At 47.2% G+C, this 22,793-nt stretch overlaps 1 protein-coding gene across 1 annotated transcript in view; it reads right to left on the bottom strand.

The window, feature by feature from the left end:
* The window catches only part of LOC115456715 (multidrug and toxin extrusion protein 1-like), an 80,646-nt gene that overhangs the window by 18,104 nt on the left and 39,749 nt on the right, over positions 1–22,793 (bottom strand). Inside the window, exons 7-11 of the mRNA XM_030185970.1 lie at positions 14,364–14,461; positions 10,946–11,059; positions 10,794–10,861; positions 8,969–9,077; positions 8,375–8,450 (exon numbers count right to left, since the gene is read on the bottom strand). Coding sequence (XP_030041830.1) covers positions 8,375–8,450; positions 8,969–9,077; positions 10,794–10,861; positions 10,946–11,059; positions 14,364–14,461 — 465 coding nt within the window. The remainder of the gene's footprint in view (positions 1–8,374; positions 8,451–8,968; positions 9,078–10,793; positions 10,862–10,945; positions 11,060–14,363; positions 14,462–22,793) is intronic.

Below are 22,793 nucleotides of genomic sequence, written 5' to 3'. Positions count from 1 at the left end.
GTACTGGATTTCAGATGTACTGATTTTGATAAAATGGGGGAACTTAGTACAAGAACAGTACTGGGCAGACTTCTACGGTCTGTGCCCTGAGAAAGACAAGAACAAATCAAACTCAGGTATACATATAAAGTATCACATACCATGTAAAATGAGTTTATCTTGTTGGGCAGACTGGATGGGCCGTACAGGTCTTTACCTGCCGTCATTTACTATGTTACTATGATATGTTACTATGAAACACATGCATGCTGTTTAACCCCCTTCCCTCCTCCACCCCCCCCCCCCCCCCCCAAAATCAGCTCTCCACAAAAACAGCATAGTACTTAAGCAATTGAGGGTACTTTTTTTTTTAACAGGAACCTATGTGAGAAGAAGTCCAAAAAGGCACCTATTTTTTAAAAAGCATCAAAGGTGCCTACGTACCTTTATAAAAGGCTCCCAGAACCAGTCCCAGTCGCATGCGAATGCTGATGCACATACCTGCTTCGAAGTGCATATACTCAAATATTTTATGTGAAATCTGTTTTATTGATGACAACAGAACAAAAGACCTCAATTACAGAACCATATGATACCAGCCAGTACCCTTCCCTCCTTAATCCACCCCTGACCCTACCCCCAAACACCCTTTATCCTAACTTCCCATACTGTACGGGACCTAACACGTGATATCCCCTGCCCAACCCTCCCTCACCAACCCGATATATCCCACAAAATTAAGATCATAGCCACATATCCCACAAAATTAAACAAGAGCTAACAAGAAACAAGGGGCAAAATAAAAGACCACCTTCCTGTGGCTCGAAAGCAAACTGTAGAGTACAAAAAAATAAAGAGAAACTGCTTGAAAGAAAAGGTCTCTAATATCGAAAAGTCCAGACTAACCAGTTCTGCCTATGAGTCCAAGACACAAAGAGGTAGCTGCCTAAGTTCCCAAAGTGGCTAGGAGATTTTGAAGAAAAGTTCCTCCACTGATGTAAAAAAGTGTGTTTGACCATCATAAGTGACCCAAAGTCACACAGGATAAAGTAATGCATTTGGAATTTTCTGGAATTGTAATGCAGATCATAGGGGAACAAAAGCTTTGTGTTGGGTGTGCACTTTGACAGTATAGTCCTAGAAACAAGTATTTTCCAGTTGTCATATTCCAAAATCTTCTCTTGACGCAGGGCCTGCAAAATAGCCTGCTTGTGCACCAGACATAAAATGCGAAACACACCTATGCAAGCACATGCAGTATCACCACTCTTAAAATTCTTTAAAAGTATCCTCCAATGACTCCAGGTGCAGAGATTGTGTGAGCCAAGTCTTCAGACATCCCACGAGGTCCTCATCCTTCAAAGATAGTCCTGGAAACAAAGTTTTTTCCAACAGTCATATTCCAAATTCTTCTCTTGAAATAGGGCCTGCAAAATAGCTTTTAAAGATAGTCCTAGAAACAAGTATTTTCCAATTGTCATATTCCAAAATCTTCTCTTGACGCAGGGCCTGCAAAATGGTCTGCTTGTGCACCACATGTAAAACGCAAAACACAACTATGCAAGGACATGCAGTATCACCACTCTTAAAACTCTTAAAAGTATCCTCCAATGACCCCAAGTACAGAGATTGTGTGAACCAAGTCTTCAGATGTCCCACGAGGTCCTCATCATTCAAAGATTCAGGAAGCCCCACCAGGCACAAATATTTATGCCTAGATTGACCCTCCAAATCATCTATTTTGCGTTCCATCTGCTGCACACAAAGCCTGAGCTGATTCATATCTCTCGCTGCAATCTGGGCCTTCTCCTCCAGGGCTAGAAGCCAATGCTGCTATGCATCCTTCTCTAAATCCATACTATCCAGGTGTTCACGAGCGGCCTTAGTTCTATCATGTAGATGCCCCCATTTCGCATCTAGCGCAGCCTCTACTGCTGCCCATACGTCCATCACAATCTCCAAAGTCCAAGCAGAACTAACCGAAGGATTTGGCGGTGCTAATTAAGCCATCTCTGCTTCTCCTTTTCCTTGCGTACAAATCTCAATGTCATTTCAAAGGTAAAGGTATTGAATACCTCATATCCACATACTCCTGTCTTGTATTTATTACCTAAAATACATAAAAAATTAGTGAAACCACCAGGACGCCCCATATTCTCATCATGGGGTTCTTTATTGGAACCGTTATCGATTTTCATAGATTTTTTTTTTATAAAACCTTATGTTCCTACAGCTCCATCTTTTGTAAAATACACTACACATTTTTTTTAAATGCTATAAGAGACAACTTTAGATCCAGAGGCAACCATCATTATGGCGACTATGGACATTAAATCACTGTATACGTCAATCCCTCAATCTCAAGCATTGGAAGTGATTTGGCAAATGCTGGAAAATCGTCCAAGATCCTTTGAAATTCCATCCGAGTTTTGTTCTCATTTGTACCCCACGCTTTCCCACTCATGGCAGGCTCAATGCGGCTTACATATTGTATACAGGTACTTATTTGTACCTGGGGCAATGGAAGGTTAAGTGACTTGCCCAGAGTCACAAGGAGCTGCCTGTGCCTCAAGTGGGAATCAAACTCAGTTCCTTAGGACCAGAGTCCACCACCCTAACCACTAGGCCACTTCCTAGGAAATTACACACCCAAAATGTGCTTATGCCAACTTATTATTAATGAAGAGTTAAATATCAGTCTCCTGATACCTGTTTAGCTACGAAAAAGGCTGAAATGTGCGCTGGTTCAAAAAAAAACCCCAAACATACTTAACATCTTTATATCTAATGATGCACTTACAAGGATATCTCAAGTTGCCCCTATTTGAAGTACACCTGGTTTTAATAACAAAGACTGTCTTCGTCGATGTTGGGTTTCCCTTGAAACATCACGAAATATTTGAATTTTACACCCCAAAAACAATTTCTCTCTGTTTTTAAAGAACATCTTTGCAACCACAACTTTTAAGGCGATAGGGCTACTGAAGCCACAAGCATAGCCGCAGTGATAACTTCTAAATACGATGTTTCCAAAACTGCGGACACATCTAACAGTGTTTGCTGCTGTCTCACAACCTTCTCAGGAAGATAGTAAACTTGAATAAAAGGAGGAAAATTATCTTCTGGAATTCCCAAATTTTCTTTCATACAGCGTTTCAACATATCCCTGAGGGGCACAGTCACCACCCAGGGAAAGTTCAAGAAGCGAAGGTTATTGTTCCTAGCATAATTCTCTAAATTTTCACATTTTAATTAGCACATATTTATACAGTTTTTGATGACTCTGTCTCTGCTTCACCCCTCGGAGTGTCTACATGCAACAGGCATATAAGTATGGTTGATGTTGTAGACACATGTACGTATAAAATGGCTTGTTATCCAAGTAAGTTGCGTGTGCATCTTGGATCAATGCGCAAATTTGGACACCATATATAGAATCTGATAGACTAGCCGTTGAGCCCTGTCAAGATGAGTCCCTCTTTCACTCAGGGTGAGCTGGTTCTCAGTATGCAGATTTTATGCAAATTATTCTACTAACCCTGTCTGCTCAGGGTGACCTGCCCAGCCAGCTTCCTTGCTTTGCACACAGTTCACCACCAGTCCAAAGGGCTCAGCCAGTACTTCACATGGGGCTCTCCTGCTTCAGCTACCAGCTCTCTTCTTCCGCTGCTAGCTCTCCTCTCCCCCTCATCACTCAGGTGGGGCATTAAGTGTTTAATGGCCAAACAGGACCCAGCCCATAACCGGCTGCACCTGTTTCCACCTCCAGGACTCTCCCCGGTCCTAGCGACCTCCAGCTATACCTCCCCTTACTGGCTCCCTTCAGCGACTCACCCAGCCCTTCTCCCTGGACATTTTAGGGGAACAGCGCCCTCTAGGGGCCTAACCAGGGTAGGACAGCCTCTTCCTTCTCACAGCCCGTAAAAACGGGCTGATATTGGGGGTTTTCCTTCCCCCCCCCCGCGAGGTCGCCACCGCTCCCCCCCTCGGAGTCGCCGCCGCCGCCACCCCTCCACCCGGCCCGGGCCCTCTCTTCGCTTCTGAACTTACACATCCATTTGCCAAACGCAGCAAGGCACATCAGCTGAGCTGCCGTGGGCCCTTCCTTCTCTGCCTGTGGCCCCACCCTCCTGTGACGTAACGTCAGCGAGGGCGGGACACAGGCAGAGAAGGAAGGGGCAGCTCAGCTAATGTGCGTTGCTGCGTTCGGCGAATGGATGTGTAAGTTCAGAAGGGAAGAGAGGGCCCAGGCCGGGTGGAGGGGTGGCGGCGGCGCCTCTGAGTGGGGGGGAGGGGGGGGCAGTAGCAACCTCGGCGGCGCAATTTCCCACTCTGTCCTGCCCCCCGTCATCACGTATTGACGCGGGGGCGGGACAGAGAGGGAAGTCTCTACTGCGCATTTGCGAGTGAGTCAGTCACTCGCCGTTTATATGTTTGATAGGGTACACACACACATTTACAGCACCTTTAGAAAAGGTGTGCACATTTGCATGCTATTGTCAGGCTGGTTCTGGGAGCCTATCTTAGTTTTATAATAGGCCTATATAAGTACACTAGTAAAACATGCCCGTTTCTTGCGGCAATGAAATGGGCGCTAACACGGTTTCCGTGCGGACCTCCCCCCCTCCATACTCACCCCATCGGCTTTCATCCGCCATTGTTGCAGACCTCGGCACGCCACCGTGAATCTGCTGACATTGGTGCGCCCGGACCTCCCCCCCTCCCTACTCACCCCGTCAGCTTTCTTCTGCCATTGTTGCGGACCTCGGCACGTCGCCACCGTCAATCTGTTGACATTGCTCCGCCCTCGACGTCATCACGTTTGACGTGAGGGCGGGACCACAATACAGTGTTTTCGGTGGCTTCACCACCACGAAGGCTTCGAACCGGAAGGAAGTGCCCGGAGGACCTGACAGTGACATCAGTGTCCTCAGAACGTTGAGGGTGAGTTTTATTATATAGGATAAGTATTGCCACACTGGGACAGACCAAAGGTCCATCAAGCCCAGCATCCTGTTCCCAACACTGGCCAATCCAGATCACAAATACCTAGCAAGATCCCGAAAAAGTTCACATGGAGGGGCATAATCGAACGGGGGCGGCCATCTCTAATGACGGCTCTGTAAAGCGGCGTACCCAACCGTATTATCGAAACAAGGTGGCCGGCCATCTTTCGTTTTGATAATACGGTCGGGGCTGGCCAAATCGATGCCATTGGTTTTCGCTGATAATGGAAACTAATGGCGGCCATCTCAAACCCGGCCAAATCCAAGCCATTTGGTTGTGGGAGGAGCTAGCATTGGTCCCCCTCAAATGCCAGGACACCAACCGGGCACCCTAGGGGGCACTGCAGTGGACTTCAAAAATTGCTCCCAGATGCATAGCCTTACCTTGTGTGCTGAGCCCCCCAAAACCCACTCCCCACAACACCACTACCATAGCCCTTAGGGATGAAGGGGGGCACCTAGATGTGGGTACAGTGGGTTTTGGGTAGGTTTTGGAGGGCTCACATTTACCACCACAAGTGTAACAGGTAGGGCGGGGATGGGCCTGGGTCCGCCTGCCTGAAGTGCACTGCAGTACCCACTAAAACTGCTCCAGGGACCTGCATACTGCTGTGATGGAGCTGGGTATGACATTTGAGGCTGGCAAAAAAATGTTTTAAAATGTTATTTTTTAGGGTGGGAGGGGGTTGGTGACCACTGGGGGAGTTAGGGGAGGTGATCCCCGATTCCCTCCGATGGTCATCTGGTCAGTTCGGGCACCTTTTCAAAGCTTGGTCGTGAACAAAAAAGGACCAAGTAAAGTCGGCCAAATGCTCGTCAGCCGGCCTTCTTTTTTCCATTATCGGCTGAGGCCGGCCATCTCTTAACCACACCCCTGCCCCGCCTTCGGTACACTGCCGACACGCCCCTTTGAACTTTGGCCGGCCCTGCGACGGAAAGCAGTTGAAGCCAGCCAAAATCGACTTTCGATTATACCGATTTGTGTCAGAAGATGGCCACCCTTCTCCTTCAAAAATAAGCAGGATAGTAACATAGTAGATGATGGCAGAAAAAGACCTGCACGGTCCATCCAGTCTGCCCAACAAGATAAACTCATATGTGCTACTTTTTGTGTATACCTTACCTTGATTTGTTACTGCCATTTTTAGGGCACAGACCGTAGAAGTCTGCCCAGCACGAGCCCCGCCTCCCAACCACCAGACCTGCCTCCCACCACAGGCTCTGCCACCCAATCTCAGCTAAGCTTCTGAGGATCCATTCCTTCTGAACAGGATTCCTTTATGTTTATCCCACGCATGTTTGAATTCCGTTACCGTTTTCATCTCCACCACCTCCCGTGGGAGGGCATTCCAAGTATCTACCACTCTCTCCGTGAAAAAATACTTCCTGACATTGTTTTGTTGCCTTCAGATCCTCAGATACTCTCACCCCAAGATCCCTCTCCCCGTCCGTACATATCAGACTCTCACCGCCTAACACATATGTCTCCCGTGGATTTCTACTCCCTAAGTGCATCACTTTGCATTTCTTCACATTGAATTTTAATTGCCAAACCTTAGACCATTCTTCTAGCTTACGCAGATCCTTTTTCATGTTTTCCACTCCCTCCGGGGTGTCCACTCTGTTACAAATCTTAGCATCATCCGGAAAAAGGCAAAAGTTCAATACATTTTATGCTGCTTATCCCAAAAATAAGCAGTAGATTTTCCCCAAGTCAATGTAATAATGGTCTATGGACTTTTCCTTTAGGAAGCCATCCAGATCTTTTTTAAACCTCACTAAGCTAACCGCCTTCCCCACATTCTCTGGCAACGAATTCCAGAGTTTAATTACACGTTGACTGAAGAAACGTTTTCTCCGATTCGTATTAAATTTACTATTTTGTAGCTTCCTCGCATGCCCCCTAGTCCTAGTAGTTTTGGAAAGAGTAAACAAACAATTCACGTCTACCCATTGCACTCCACTCATTATTTTATAGACCTCTATCATATCTTCCCTCAGCCGTCTTTTCTCCACGCTGAAGAGCCCTAGACGCTTCAGCCTTTCCTCATAGGGAAGTTGTCCCATCCCCTTTATCATTTTTGTCACCCTTCTCTGTACCTTTTCTAATTCCATTATATCTTTTTTGAGATGCGGTGACCAGAACTGAACCAGAATTGAACACAATATTCGAGGTGCAGATGCACCATGAACTGATACAAAGGCATTATAACGTCCTCACTTTTGTTTTCCATTCCTAATACCTAATAATACCTAACATTCCATTCCTTTCTTGCCGCAGCACACTGAGCAGAGGGTTTCAACGTATCATCAGGCCTCTTTTTGGAGTTCTCATATAGGCAATGCTATTATAAAAGCAGGCACTAGCAGGGTCAGTTTAGAACAAGGTGTCTACTAAAGCCTATTTTAAGCTGATTCTGGTTTACTTCACAGAATAGTTTCAAATTTTATTCATGATTTGCTATCCCGTCCATTGGAGACCATCTAGGCAGCTTTACAATAATAAGTAATAAATTACAAATATCAACTAAAATACAGGAAAGAGGAGAAAAGCTGTAGCTGTGCCCAAGGAGGTTTAATTGACAGGAGATGGCATCACATGAGAAGGCTGAAGCCATAGCTGCCATTTTGATACACTCAAACCAAAGCAAACTGTTGGTCCATGCCAAGCCATGCATATGCAGTCCTTATTTCCAACAAGCATTTGCTATTGTTTTGGGTGACTCAGTATGGTGGCAAGCTCCGCCTACAGGCTTCAGGCCAGATACTGGGCCAAGCATGCTCCCACCACCTTCTGTCAAATAAACCTCCTTGGATGTGCCTATAGATTCCCAGACTTGTATGTGCATCACCTGAAAACTCCCAATAGCCAGCAGATAGAACTAGACAGCCAGATCCACATTTTTAAAAAACAGAACAAACACAAATCAGTCCCATGGCGCGTACCTGAAAAAGGGGGCGTGGCCATGGGCGTGTCTGGGGCCTTCCAAAAAGTTCCGTGCAGGATTATACAATACTGCCTAACCACATCTAACTTAGGCACCAGCATTTACACCAGGTTTTAGTAGACGTAAGTCCAGCACCCAAAAGTTAGGCACAAGATCCGTGCTAAATGCTATTCTATATAAGGCACACGTCCTTTATACAATAGTGCTTAGCACTGAATTTTTTCCGTGTCGAAGCTTCAGTGCTATTTACTGAATTCGGCCCTTAGCGTATCTGTTGAAAGCAGGTTTCAAATGAAAATTAGGATATTTCCTTTTGAAAATTACTAACAGAATTTAGCATGTATTAAAAGTGCTATGTGCCATCTTGCAATAATGCAGGCACGTGAAAACTGCCCTGTTGTGTTCTTTGTGACTCACAATTCCATACAGACAGATACCTACTCATCGGTGGTAAAAATATAGGCCACCATATTCTTCAAGCTTGCCAACAAGATACAGGAGCCGAGGGCACATATCCCTGAAAACAAACACAGTGAGTACATCTTAGCCAATGGTAGGAACCTTACAAACAGCAGCAAACCCTAACTGTAAGGCATCATGTACAGGCCAACCAGATATTTCACAAGCCAAGCTTCAATTGGAAACAAGAGAAAAGAAACCAAGAAAGGACAAATGTCACAAACATAAAAAGAGGCACACTGAAACAGGATGAACCACAGCTGGCCTTTCTGCAGCTCCTGGCCAGTGGTGTAGCTAGGTGGGGCACCAGGGGAGCAGCTGTTCCCCCAAATGGAGTTCTGCCGGCACCAGCACCTATTTTTTTCTCAAGTTGTGTTGCATTGAAAATGTGCACCGGCACCAGCGGAAGTCTGCTCATGCCGGAGGAAGTCCGCTCTCGTGGCCGCCTTCGCTCCCCCCGTGCCGTCAACCTGGCTCCGCTTCTGCTCCTGGCATATCACTGGTCCTCACCCTTAAACAGCTGTTAATAGCAGCGCTGCTCTATGACAAGAGTTCTGTATCTTTTGGTATTTCTACCTGTGAGTGCTAAAGCCACCTTTGCAGACTTTTTTGATTGTTCTATGTTTCCTGCTCCCAAAGCGTTACCCACTCGAACACTGCTGGCCACTGCAAATCCAATGGGTACCTGAAACAATACAAGAGGAAGAAGAAGGTACAGCATAGGATAAACATTGCGGATGTGAAGACTGATTTTTCATGGGACATCCAAATCAGGGTGTTTAAAAGCAGCAAGCAAAAGGATTTAGCTCATGCCTTGTTCAGTATGAGGCCAAATGCTGCAACTGGTAGGTCTCTTCGCCTATTGCACCCTCTGGCCAATTCAGCCATCCATCCACTTTTTATCATTTTTGTTTTCAGTAGTAGGATTCTGGTGCTGAATATTGGCAACATCCAGATATACTCCAGTTCCACCCATGTCCCATCCTGGTGCTATCCTGATAACACCAGGGCGGTCCGTAATGCTTTTCAGCAGCATTATCTGGACAAGGCAGCTGAAAATCATAAGTACATACATAAGTATTGCCATACTGGGAAAGACCAAAGGTCCATCAAGCCCAGCATCCTGTTTCCAACAGTGGCCAATCCAGGTCACAAATACCTGGCAAGATCCATGAAGGGTACTGGTCATCACACCTGCTACCCTGACAAACGGTTTTGAATATTGGCCTGATAGCTTTGAGGTGAAAGAACTGTGATTTTAGAGTGTACGAGTAGTCATCTGGAATCAGTGATGACAAGAACAACATTTTGGCCCACATGGATTTGGGCCTTATAAAGGTTGTGGCCCTTGTTATCTTTGGGGTTGTGGAGCAGCATCTGTTACCTGGATAGATGCTGCTGGGAAAGATATGATTACAGATCACTGCAGCACTATCCAGAGAGCGCCAGAGCAATCCAGGGTGGAGCCAGGGGTTACCCAGGTAGAAATCCGCTACCCAGGTTACTATCTGGATAACTTAGGAAAAGCAATTCTAAGTGGATTCAGGATAAGCTATCTGAAGAGCAACTGAAGATCACTGCGGCCTGGATAATGCCGGGCACTCACCGCATGATCCGGATATTCACTAGCAGCTACTATTTGGGTCCTGCCTCTGAATATCTGGATATTTTTGCTCATGGTAGCTGGCATTAAAAAAAAAACCCCGATCTCCTTGGGATGAATATCGGGGAGGAGGGTATTTTTATGGCCTATGTTCTATTTATGTTTAACCCCTGATGAAGGCATGTTATGCTGAAAAGTAGCCATGTGGGTTTTATTTGATTGTTGCTGTGATCATATTTTATTTGTTAGTGTTTTTTATTTGATTGATTGGGTATTTTCCTCCCTTTATGTATGCTGCCTAGACCTTCTCTCGTTCCCTTTGTTTTGCTTTTACTCTCTGGGGCGTGAGGATCTTGCCTCACAGAGCGAGAGCCATGTGTGTGGTGTGGCCATATGACAAACAACGATACACATTTAAACAAAGCTGTATCATGCATCAGCCAGCAGGGGTCAGGGCTACAGAAGCCCAACTTGTAACAAACAAATGAACTGCACTTGTTATTCTTTTTGCTTTAATACTGCCTGTATAAAAGTTAAACTTATAAGGGTGGGTGAGTCCTTACCTTGGGGGCACCTAGGCACAGGCCAGGTACTCTGGCACTGGTGTTACTTCTTTCTCTTTCTTGCCTTCTCCAGTTCTGCATCCTTCTCCCTCTTGTCTCCTTCCCCTCTCTTTCCTGTTCTCTACCTGTTGTCCATTTCCTCCCTCCTTTCAACACTGACATCCCCTCCCCTCCTTTCCTGCTGCCATTTCATAGTGACTGATCACCGAAACACAAGAAGCCAGGAAGTCCTTACCATGTACAGAACAGTCGCTACTTCATAAACAATAGACTGGGCTCCAAGTTCCACCATACTGATTGTGCCTGTACAGAACAAGAGGCCATTCATTTTATTACCAGAAGCTTCTTCTTTTAAAAGAGAAACACAACCTTTATTGTGTAACTGACCTGCCAAGAAAGTTCCAATTTCAAAGGCCCACCACGCGATACACATCATAAGCATGCTGGGGACCGCCATGCTGAAAAAGGAGCCCCACTCCTGGAAGCATTCGCTGGACCATCCTGTGCAGGGAGAGGACAGAAAACAGTGGCCCTGGAAAAGTTTCTCAGCTCTGGAAATGAACACATATCCCCATTAGACTGTTTGGGACAGCGCTTATCCAACTTTCTGGGGCTGCAACCCCATTATTGAGACCACAGAAACAGTGGCGTTCCTAGGGGGGCTGACACCCGGGGCGGACGCCAATGCGCCCCGCCCCTCCCCCCGGATGCAGTGTGACACCCCCCTGGTGAAACAACACCCCCCACGAAAGAACCCCCCCCCCGGGTGCACGCCGCTGGGGGGGTGCCGCGCGCGCCTGTCCTTCAGGCAGAGGGAGCATGGAACAAAGGAAGGACAGGCGCGCGTGGCACCCCCCAGCGGCGTGCACCCGGGGCGGACTGCACCCACCGCCCCCCCCCCCCAGGAACGCCACTGCACAGAAAGCACACAGCCACCAGAGGCGCAGGCTGATGAAGTCCATATGGATAGCCTTGAGTGAATTCCTTCAAAAAGGCGATAAATAAATCATAATAAATAAATATTTGCAGAGACAAAAAAGAGGACACAAAAAAAAAATTTTAGCCCCACCCCAGCTCACCCCTGGCCCCGTCCCCACCGCACAGTCACCTTGATCCCCAAAGAAAGCCAGATTCTATAAGCAGTGAAAATGCTGCTAAAGTAACGGAAATGCATTTTCTTCCATAGTCTAAATACAAAATTAGAAAAGATGTACATTTCCAAAAAAGCAAACATCCATGAGTAGCACGTCCCCCTTTCCACTTCATCCCCTTCTATTCATGTGCTGCATTTCCCCCTTTTCCCTTCCCTCCCCTCTCCTCCATGTACATCATGTCCCCCTCTCCTCTCCCTTCCCTCCCATCCATGAGCAGCTTGCCCCCTTCTCTCCCTCCCATCTACGTGCAGCTTCCCCTTTCTCTCCCTCCCATCTATGAACAGTTTATCCCCTCCCCTCCTGGGCCTACCTTGCAGCCCTGGTGGTCTAGTGGCCTCTTCAGGGCAAGAAAGACCCCCACTCTTTCCTGCCCGCTGCTGCTGACCTCCCTGCTGCTGCCACTTCTTGAAAATGGATGCCAAGACTTCAAGCGGTGGCTTCACAAGACTTCCGTGAAGTCTTGCGAGACCGGAACTTGAAGTCTCGGCAGCCATTTTCAAGAAGTGGAGGTAGAAGGGAGGTCAGCACCAGCGGGCAGGAAAGAGTGGAGTTCTTTCCTGCCCTGAAGAGGCCATAAGACCACCAGGGTGAACTACAGTTGGCTCAGTGGGTGAAAGTAAGTCCATCCATCCACCCACCCACCAGCCAGCCAATCCACCAGCCCAGAAACCCGGACAGACAGGCAGGCTGGAAAAAAAATGGCCAGATCCCCAACAATCCCCTGAAAAAGAGGACATGTCCAGGGAAATCTAGATGTATGGTAGCCCTACATATGAACAGGTTACCCAGGTTATGGGCCCAAACATAGTTTTGTGACTCCATTTGGGATTTTTGAGCCAATGGTTGGGAAGCCCTGCTTTAGGAATATATTCAGAAGATTCAGAATATCCTCCACAGAAGGGCATAGCCATGGGTGGGCCTGGACTAGCCTGGGCCCCTCCAGTTTTGCCTAAGACCCTCCCAGCACTCAGATGCACCATTCAGTAACTGGTGGGGATCTCCAAGTCCCTCCAGATTAAGAAATCTGGACTTTGCCCCAATCAGTTTAACTGTGGCTAACAGCTTAAAGAGCTGCAACTGGCACTGTGAACATGCTTAGCAGGGGCGTAGCCAGACAGCAGATTTTGGGTAGGCCTAGGCAAGAAGTGGGTGGGCACCAAATGTTTTCTCCCCCACCCCCACATCAAAAAAATATCTCAGCTGGTGGGAAAATGCTTCTCTCCAGTCTCCACCTTGGTAGTCTGCAGCAGGCATGCGCTGAAAACTGAGCATGCGAAGGTGCCAGTATTGTGGAGAGCAGCATTTTCATTATCATGTGCTACTGTTGGATGGGCCTGAGCCCTAAGTGGGTGGACCCCGGCCCACCTGTGGCTTTGCCACTGATGCTTAGGTCTCACAGCCGCACTTTAGCTGATCAGGGCAGACTCCAGATTTCTTCAGCTAGCAGGACTTGGGGATCCGCATCAACTAAAGTATTTAGGTATTTTTCGTTTTAATTGGGGGATGGGGTAACAAGACAGAAGAGGGAACGGAAGGTGGAGCAGTGGGGTGCCTAGTGTCCACCTGTGATAACCATTCTCCCCCCCCCCCCCCCCACCACACACACACAAATTTGGTTCTTACTAATCTACTATTCTAGAGCGCTCTTTGCTGGTTTTCTTCCCAGAAACAAATTCCTTTATAAGAGAAGGGAGAAGATAGAAGATTGACATATGTACATGTACGAATGTGTATGTGTACTGATTTAGACAAAGAGACTAGGCCAAGCTTACCAATTAGCAACTGTGGGTTTGATATTCAAAGGCAATTATTTGGTTAGTAGCTGCTGCTAACCGGATAAGCACCGGTAGGAAGGATATTCGATGTCACTTACTGGATGGTGCCATTGTATAGTTCTCTGATCGCTTCTACACTATCCGGATAGTACCAGGGCAGTCCAGGGGTAAAGCCTAGGTGGAGCCGAAGGTTATGATATACAGATTTCTAACCAGATAAAGTTAGGATAGCATAATGTATCTGGTTAGTTAGCTGGTTAGTGGTCTGTGTATTTGCTGCTAACTAGACAACACAACCGGCCAGTTCCAGAGCCGGTGGTGGGAAGCGGGACTGGTGGTTGGGAGGCAGGGATAGTGCTGGACAGACTTGTACGGTCTGTGCCAGAGCCGGTGGTTGGGAGGCAGGGCTGGTGGTTGGGAGGTGAGGATAGTGCTGGGCAGACTTATACGGTCTGTGCCCTGAAGAGCACAGGTACAAATCAAAGTAGGGTATACACAAAAAGCAGCAAATATGAGTTATCTTGTTGGGCAGACTGGATGGACCGTGCAGGTCTTTTTCTGCCGTCATCTACTATGTTACTATGTTACAACCGACCAGTGCTGAGTCTGGATGTTCAGCGCCTGTCGGTATCAATTTACTGGCACTTATTATCCAGGTTTTCACTGCAGTGACTGGCATTAAAAAAAAATAAAATCCTGATCACCGTAGCTCAACATTGGGAGGGGTAAGTGATTTTTATACAATGCTCCTTTTATGCAAATGAGGCTCCACTTATGCAAATTGACACACAGTCCTCCGCATTCACCTCCGGCTGTCCATGCAAAGGAATGTACCAAACTGCAGGTTTCTGGCGCTCCAAGTAACTCATGCCGTACCTCCCCAGGTCTGAATATGCAGCCTCCTGCACACGATATAGAGGAAAAGAAGAATCATCTGAGTGAACTGGGAGATGGTGTTGGCCCACGCAGATCCCCTGAAAAGAAGAAACAATGAATACTTTGGACCATCCAGATAACTGTGTACAGATAAAGCCATGTGCGACTTTCCTTTAGCACCAGCCAATCAGCTGAGACTAGCCCCCTAAACACATCGAGGTGGAGGTCACAGAGAATCTCCCACCATTCACATTTTTATTTCAAGCCCAGATATATACACTTTGGTTTCTTTTTATGCGCAAACTTGTCTTTAAAGGAATAATTTTATAGCTGCCCTCAGAGATGAGAAGCAGTGGAATAGCCACAAGAGGGGCCCTGGGGCCACCCCAAATTTGAGGCTCTGCTGCTGTGGCTGGCAGGGATCCCCAAGCCCCATCAGCAGAAGAGGTCCTCCTCCGGTGGCTGGAAACTCCCCAATGCTCAAGGTCAGCAGCACTTTCCATGGGCCACTGCTGCACTGGTGCCCCCCTTCCCCCCACGCATGCTCAGTTTTTACACATGCACGAAAACTGAAAATTCATGGGGAGGAGGGCTGGCAACAATGTTGTGGAGTTTTTAAATAGCAAAAAAGCATGTCCAAAAGTACACAAACCAAAACAGCAAGAAAAAGCACAAAGGGGCCACCAAAACTGGAACAACGGTACAATCTTTAATGAAATGAGCCCGACAAGGGTTTTACTGGAAACCACTATTGCGCCTGGTACAATCTGCTGCTGATTCAGACATATTATTAGAAGGACAATTCAGGATATTTATTTCCAACTAAAAAGAATACTGGTTTGACCCCTGAGGCAGGCGCTTTTCTGCGCCGAAACATGGCCCGAGTCGGGTTAATTTCATTAAAGATTGTACCATTGTTCCAGTTTTGGAGGTTTATAAGTTCATAAGTATCGCCATACTGGGAAAGACCAAAGGTCCATCAAGCCCAGCATTCTGTTCCCAACAGTGGCCAATCCAGGTCACAAATACCTGGCAAGATCCCAAAAAAGTACAAAACATTTTATGCTGCTTATCCCAGAAATAGTGGATTTTCCCCTATTCCATTTAATAATGGTCTATGGACTTCTCCTTTAGGAAGTCATCCAAACCTTTTTTAAACTCCGCTAAGCTAACTGCCCTTACCACATTCTCTGGCAACGAATTCCAGAGTTTAATTACACGTTGAGTGAAGAAAAATTTTCTCTGATTCGTTTTAAATTTACTACATTGTAGCTTCATCGCATGCCCCCTAGTCCTAGTATTTTTGGAAAGTGTAAACAGATGCTTCACATCTACCCATTCAACTCCACTTATCATTTTATAGACCTCTATCATATCTCCTCTCAGCCGACTTTTCTCCAAGCTGAAGAGCCCTAGCCACTTTAGCCTTTCCTCACAGGGAAGCCGTCCCATCCCCTATATCATTTTTGTCGCCCTTCTCTGCACCTCTCAGCCGACTTTTCTCCAAGCTGAAGAGCCCTAGATGCTTCAGCCTTTCCTCATAGGGAAGTTGTCCCATCCCCTTTATCATTTTTGTCACCCTTCTCTGTACCTTTTCTAATTCCACTATATCTTTTTTGAGATGCGGCGACCAGAATTGAACACAATATTTGAGTTGCTGTCACACCATGGAGCGATACAAAGGCATTATAACATCCTCATTTTTGTTTTCTATTCCTTTCCTAATAATACCTAACATTGTATTTGCTTTCTTAGCCGCAGCAGCACACTGAGCAGAAGGTTTCAACGTATCATCAACGATGACGCTTAGATCCCTTTCTTGGTCCGTGACTCCTAACGTGGAACCTTGCATGTAACAATAATTTGGGTTCTTCTTTCCCACATGCATCACTTTACACTTGCTTACATTAAACGTCATCTGCCATTTAGACGCCCTGACTCCCAGTCTCGTAAGGTCCTCTTGTATTTTTTCACAATCCTCTTGCAATTTAACGACTTTGAATAACTTTGTGTCATCAGCAAATTTAATTACCTCACTAGTTACTCCCATCTCTAGGTCATTTATAAATATGTTAAAAAGCAGCAGTCCCAGCACAGACCCCTGAGGAACCCCACTAACTACCCTTCTCCATTGAGAATACTGACCATTTAACCCTACTGTCTGTTTTCTATCTTTTAACCAGTTTTTAATCCACAATAGAACCCTACCTCCTATCCCATGACTCTCCAATTTCCTCTGGAGTCTTTCATGAGGTACTTTGTCAAATGCCTTCTGAAAATCCAGATACACAATATCAACCGGCTCACCTTTATCCACATGTTTGTTCACCCCTTCACAGAAATGTAGTAGATTTGTGAGGCAAGATTTCCCTTCACTAAATTCATGTTGACTTTGTCTCATTAATCCATGCTTTTGAGTATGCTCTGTAATTTTGTTCTTAATAATAGTCTCTACCATTTTGCCCGGTACCGACGTCAGATTCACCGGTCTATAATTTCCTGTATCTCCTCTGGAACCTTTTTTAAAAATCGGCATTACATTGGCCACCTGTCGCGCCCCTCACCTGTGGTCCACTCTTTGCGGCCAACCTGCTCTCCGGCTCCACCTTGGTAAAGGGAAGCATCGGCCATGCTGGCCGGGACCGATGCTCCCCCGCCCCACGCCTCTCACTGCTCGCCTTGCTGGCCGTCCTGGCAGGGCCAACGCAGTGCTCCCGCCTCTGGCCATGTTGGCTACGCTGGCGGCCCGAGAGGGTCTCTCCTCTTACGGGTGCGGAGACCCGGGAACTTGGACCACGCCCTGTCCACCGGATTGGCCATGGGCGGCTAGACTCCGCCTCCTCCTTCTGACAGTGGACCAATCCAGGTTTTCCTGCCTGGCCTCCATGTCGCCCTGCCTCCTGCTCCTCGGGGTTGGCTCCGGTTCTTCCTGCCCCTTCGGCCTGCTGCAATGAGAGCCTTCCCCTGCCAGCTGATGCCATTCTCTCTGATGGCGGGGGCGAGGAGTTCTCCCTTCCAGCTGATCCTACTTCCCCTGATACCGAGGGCTATTTAAAGGGCAATCTTACACCACGTCTTTGCTTCAGCTTCTACTTCAGTAGGTTCGCTGCTGGTAGTGGATTCTTGGTTTGCTAATCACTCGACCGCCTGACCTAACCCGACCTGACCTGACCTGTCCTCTGCTTGGAACCTGACTACTCTCTGCTTGCTTGCTGCCTGACCTGACCTCTGTTTGGAACCTGACTACTCTCTGCTTCCTGCCGGACCTGACCTCTGCTTGGAACCTGACTACTCTCTGCTTGCTGCCTGACCTCTTCTTGGAACCTGATTACTCTCTGTCTGCTGTCTGCGGCCGTATGACCCCTGTCCGTATCCAGAAGTCCTGTTGGCCACCTGCACTTGGGGGCTCAACCCTCAGGGAACGGTGGTCCTCTCGGGTGAAGCCTCGGGGTTGCTCGGCTGCCCGACTGAGCGCAAGCTCAACACTTGGTCGCTGTGCTCCGTCTGGGCACAAGGGCTCACAATCGTGACACCACCCTCCAATCTTCCGGTACCATGCTCGATTTTAAGGATAAATTACATATTACTAACAATAGCTCCGCAAGCTCATTTTTCAGTTCTATCAGTACTCTAGGATGAATACCATCCGGTCCAGGAGATTTGCTACTCTTCAGTTTGTAGAACTGCCCCATTACATCCTCCAGGTTTACAGAGAATTCATTAAGTTTCTCCAACTTGTCAGCTTCGAACACCATTTCTGGCACCGGTATCCCATCCAAATCTTCCTCGGTGAAGACCGAAGCAAAGAATTCATTTAATCTCTCCGCTATGGCTTTGTCTTCCTTGATAGCCCCTTTTACTCCTTGGTCATCTAGTGGTCCAACCAATTCTTTTGCTGGCTTCCTGCTTTTAATATACCTAAAAAAAAGTTTTGTGTTTTTGACTCCAATGCAATCTTTTTTTCGAAGTCCCTCTTAGCCTTCCTTATCAACGCTTTGCATTTGACTTGACAGTCCTTATGCTGTTTCTTATTATTTTCAGTCGGTTCCTTCTTCCATTTTCTGAAGGATTTTCTTTTAGCTCTAATAGCTTTCTTCACCTCACTTTTCAACCACGCCGGCTGTCGTTTGGTCTTCTGTCCTCCTTTTTTAATACGCGGAATATATTTGGCCTGGGCTTCAAGGATGCTGTTTTTGAACAGCATCCACGCCTGATGTAAATTTTTGACCCTCGCAGCCGCTCCTCTAATTTTTTTTTCACCGTTCTCATTTTATCATAGTCTCATTTTTTAAAGTTAAACGCTAACATATGCATGTATCAAATTCAAGTGTATGCAAATGGAAAGGAGAATGGTCTGGGCATGCTTTGGACAAGCAGGACTGCCGAGAAGGGGGTCTGGAGCCAGCAAGGCTTCTGCAGGCAGCCAGAAGATTCTGCTCCCTCGATTTGTCTCTCTCTTGATCCTGTGCGTCGGGATCCGGGTGATTGTGATAGCACGATAACCCAGGTTCCTGCACACAGGAACAGGAGAGGGACAGACCAAGGGAGGAGCAGATGCAGGAAGGTAAGAGGGCGAGAGCGGCAGTGATCCTAGTGGGGGGGGGGGGGGGTTGGCTCTGTCTCTCAGTGGCCCTGTGGACGAGACAAAACAATGGCAATGTTAATTCCCTATTTCAGAAGGGGACTAAATTTTGGTAAACAGCTGCCGTTAAGCAGGAATTTCGGGGGGGGGGGGGTTGCCCCTCTAATCCCCAGTGGTTTTTACCCCCTCCAAATGCCAAACTAGCAAGGGAAACTGATCACTTTGACAGTGCTGGGATGATACCCAGTTATGTTTCTACGGACACAAAGATAACTGGTTTTGTGCTGGCTTTAAACCTGTCGCTATTGTCTATTTTTCTAAAATAGATGTTTTATGGAGGAGTGGTCTAGTGGTTAGAGCACCGGTCTTGCAATCCAGAGGTGGCCAGTTCAAATCCCACTGCTGTTCCTTGTGATCTTGGACAAGTCACTTAACCCTCCATTGCCTGAGGTACAAACTTAGATTGTGAGCCCTCCAGGGACAGAGAAATATCCAGAGTACCTGAATGTAACTCACCTTGAGCTACTACTGAAAAAGGTGTGAGCAAAATCTAAATAAATAAAATGCTGCACACACCTGGCACATAAACAGCCATTTCTCCTGTACAGACTCTCTCCATCAGCAGATTCTGTTCTAAAATACTGGTGAAACTTCAGACGCACTGAGTCACCTGCATGTCTCAGTTCTGACTTGTTCAACCTGTCTAGAATGCAACTGCCCACAAACAGATTCCAGTTACTTTTATTTTTGTGCTATTTCCATGAAGTTTGATCCTTAATCAGGTATGATGAGAATATTTCTGGTTTAAATGCTTTACGTGTTTAAAAAAACATTTCATTCTCACTTACGTTGTTTTGCCAAGTTATTTGGGATCATGGACAGGAGATTACCACCTACGAACAAAGGGTCATATGCTCACAGGGATATGTAATTTACTTACTGGTGTAATCCCCCATTATAATGGGGATTACTAGAGTCATCTGAGAGATTGCTCCAGAGTCTCCGAGAGGAGGCGTAAGGAATTGTGGGAAGTCATCCGAGATGTGGGAGGTCAAGGATCCAGCTGGGGGGGGGGGGGGGGTGAGGGGGTTGCAGAGAAAAATGCTTCTAGTTAGTGATTGACAGTAGAGGTGCAGTTTGAAAGTAATAAAAGTTCTTGTTTGAGCACTGGTCTTTGGTTCCCTTCACCCCAGTGGCGTAGCCAGACCTTGTAGTGGGAGGGGGCCAGAGCCTGAGGTGGGGGGACACATTTTAGTCTGCCACCCCGCTGCCTCACCCCCCCCCCATGCCTTACCACACCCCGCAACAGCAAATACCTTTGCTGGTGGGGATCCCCAACCCCTGCCAGCTGAAGCCTTCTTCAGCACCGGTCTCCGGCACGCCGCATTTGCTGATCTGTGCTTTCTTCCTCCTGACATCCTGACGTCAGAAGGAAGAAAGTACAGATCAGCATTCCCGAGGACCTTGGCATACTGTCAGGCTTCTTCCCCGGGAGCACTGGGTTCGTGAATCCTTGGGCCACTACTGTGGAGCGGCAGTGGCAGGCAAGATCACCTTCAAGGTAGAGACGAGACAAGACTGGACCGGAACCCCGGACTGGAGTTCTACATAGGAATACACAGGACTGGAACGCACCGGACGGGTGCATACTGGAGTGGATCCCGCTGGACTGGAACACACTGGAGTGGACCCACTGGACTGGAACCCACTGGAGCGGAACCCGCTGGACTGGAACCCACGGGATCGGAACCCGCTAGACAGGAACACACTGGACCTAGGCTTCACCTACGCTTAGCCACCTTTCCCCGAGGGTTGAGCCCTCAGGTTCGGGCAGCTGGCAGGGCTTACAGGAAAAACCAGAACTGGAACTTGCAAGCAGGAACAGCAGGAATCAGGATACATAAGTGCCCCCAGGCATCTAGGCGAAAGCAAGGCAGACAGGCAGGGAATGTCCGGGTTCCGGCAGTAGGCAGGTTCAACGCAATGGTCAGGTCAAGGAGCAAGACTATGGCTGGAGCTCCAGTATCAAGGAGTACTGGCAACAGACAGAACAAGGGCAGAAGCTCCAGAAGCAAAAGAAAACACACACGGGAATACCAGAAAGCTAAACACAAGAAGACTAGGAAACTGTACAAAGGCTAACAAGCAAAGCTGTGCCCAAGCTAACAAGTCATACACTAGAAACATACACTAAGCAAACACAGGAGAACTGGTAAAGCTGTACACAGGCTGACAAGCAAAGCTGTGCCCAAGCTAACAAGTCATACACTAGAAACATACACTGAGCAAACACAGGAGATCTAGTAAAGCTGTACACAGGCTAACAAGCAAAGCTGTGCCCAAGCTAACAAGTCATACCCTAGAAACATACACTGAGAAAACACAGGAGATCTAGTAAAGCTGTACACAGGCTAACAAGCAAAGCTGCGCCCAAGCTAACTAGTCAAACACTAGGAACTCACACTGAGCTGGACAATGTAGCATTGCACAGCACTCTACATAGCAGGGCCCTAGACAATGCAAAGGCAAGGGCTGCAGTCTCTAAGTGATTAATAAAGCCCTTCAATACCAGAGGCACAGCTGCAGCAATCTCCTTCCTCCAAACAGAGGCTTGACACTCAGAGAAGTCGGCCCACAGGAAGGACAAGTGGGAGCCATCTTGGATACTGGCATAGAGGAGTCGGCAGCCATCTTGGAAGAGGCATAGCCCACATAGGTGAGGTCCAGTAAAGCAATCAGCACACAGAGCCAGAGAGAAACTAAGACAGAGACAGACACAAAGACAAGCAGAAGCCAGCACAGCCACTGACTCCCAGAAACAGGGTAAGAATGAGGGTGGTCACGGCCACAGACGTGACAACGCGACACGCCTGTATGTTCTTTCAAGTGAAACTGAGCATGCTCAGTTTCACTTAAAGGAATGTGCAGGACATCAGGACTCAAGAAAGCACAGATCAGCGAATTTGGTGTGCCAGAGACCGGCGCTGAAGAAGGCTTCGGCTGGCGGGGGTTGGGGACCCACGCCAGCAAAACCAGGGACCCGGACTAAATCTGGGGGGAGGCCCCTGTGGCCCCACCTAGCTACGCCCCTGCTTCACCCCCTGCCAGGACCCTTGGAGAAGAGGGGGTATTCTGGAAAGTTCCAATCAAAAAATGACACAGGTCCAGCAAACCACAATTATTCAAGAATAAGTCTTACAGCTGAATCAAAAAAAACCACCTTATTATATTTTTATATTATTGTTACTACAACATTATTCACACTGCATTAAGCGATTTGTAATAGAGGAAAGAAGACCTCAAAAGTCTTTGCACAGCAGCAAGTATGAATTTCTTTGTGCTGCCACTTCATAGGTAAGACGGATCATCTAAGAGGCACTTAGTCCCCTGAGGAAGCCTTTGATAAAGAGTGAAACAGACAGCCCCATTGGGCAATTTACAAAGCTAAGTGTCTCTATCCACTCCCTATTAAAATGTAATGTTTGACAATTGGAAATTAGTTAAAACCAGTGGAGGTTTTTTTGACCGATGATATGAATGGAGTCTATGAACTGCCAGCACAAAGAAATTGTGCAAAGACTTTTGAGGTCTTTTATCCTCCATTACAAATCACTTAATGCAGTGAGAATAATGTTGTAGTAACAATAATATAAAAATATAATAAGGTGGTTTTTGATTCAGCGGTATCCTGGAAAGGCCAGATAAACTAAGACTAAGTTAAGGGGTTGTTATTTTCAGCCAAAGGCAATAACTGTTTGAGAAGAATACTCTGGGTGGGCAAGGGGGAGCCCAACTCACGAGCAGTAACAGGGAAAAGCCTGTTCAAGGCCAGAGGGTGCAGCCCCGTG

Source organism: Microcaecilia unicolor, chromosome 13 (assembly GCF_901765095.1).
Source record: "Microcaecilia unicolor chromosome 13, aMicUni1.1, whole genome shotgun sequence".
NCBI classification, from domain to species: domain Eukaryota; kingdom Metazoa; phylum Chordata; class Amphibia; order Gymnophiona; family Siphonopidae; genus Microcaecilia; species Microcaecilia unicolor.
This window is presented reverse-complemented; position numbering and strand designations above follow the sequence as displayed.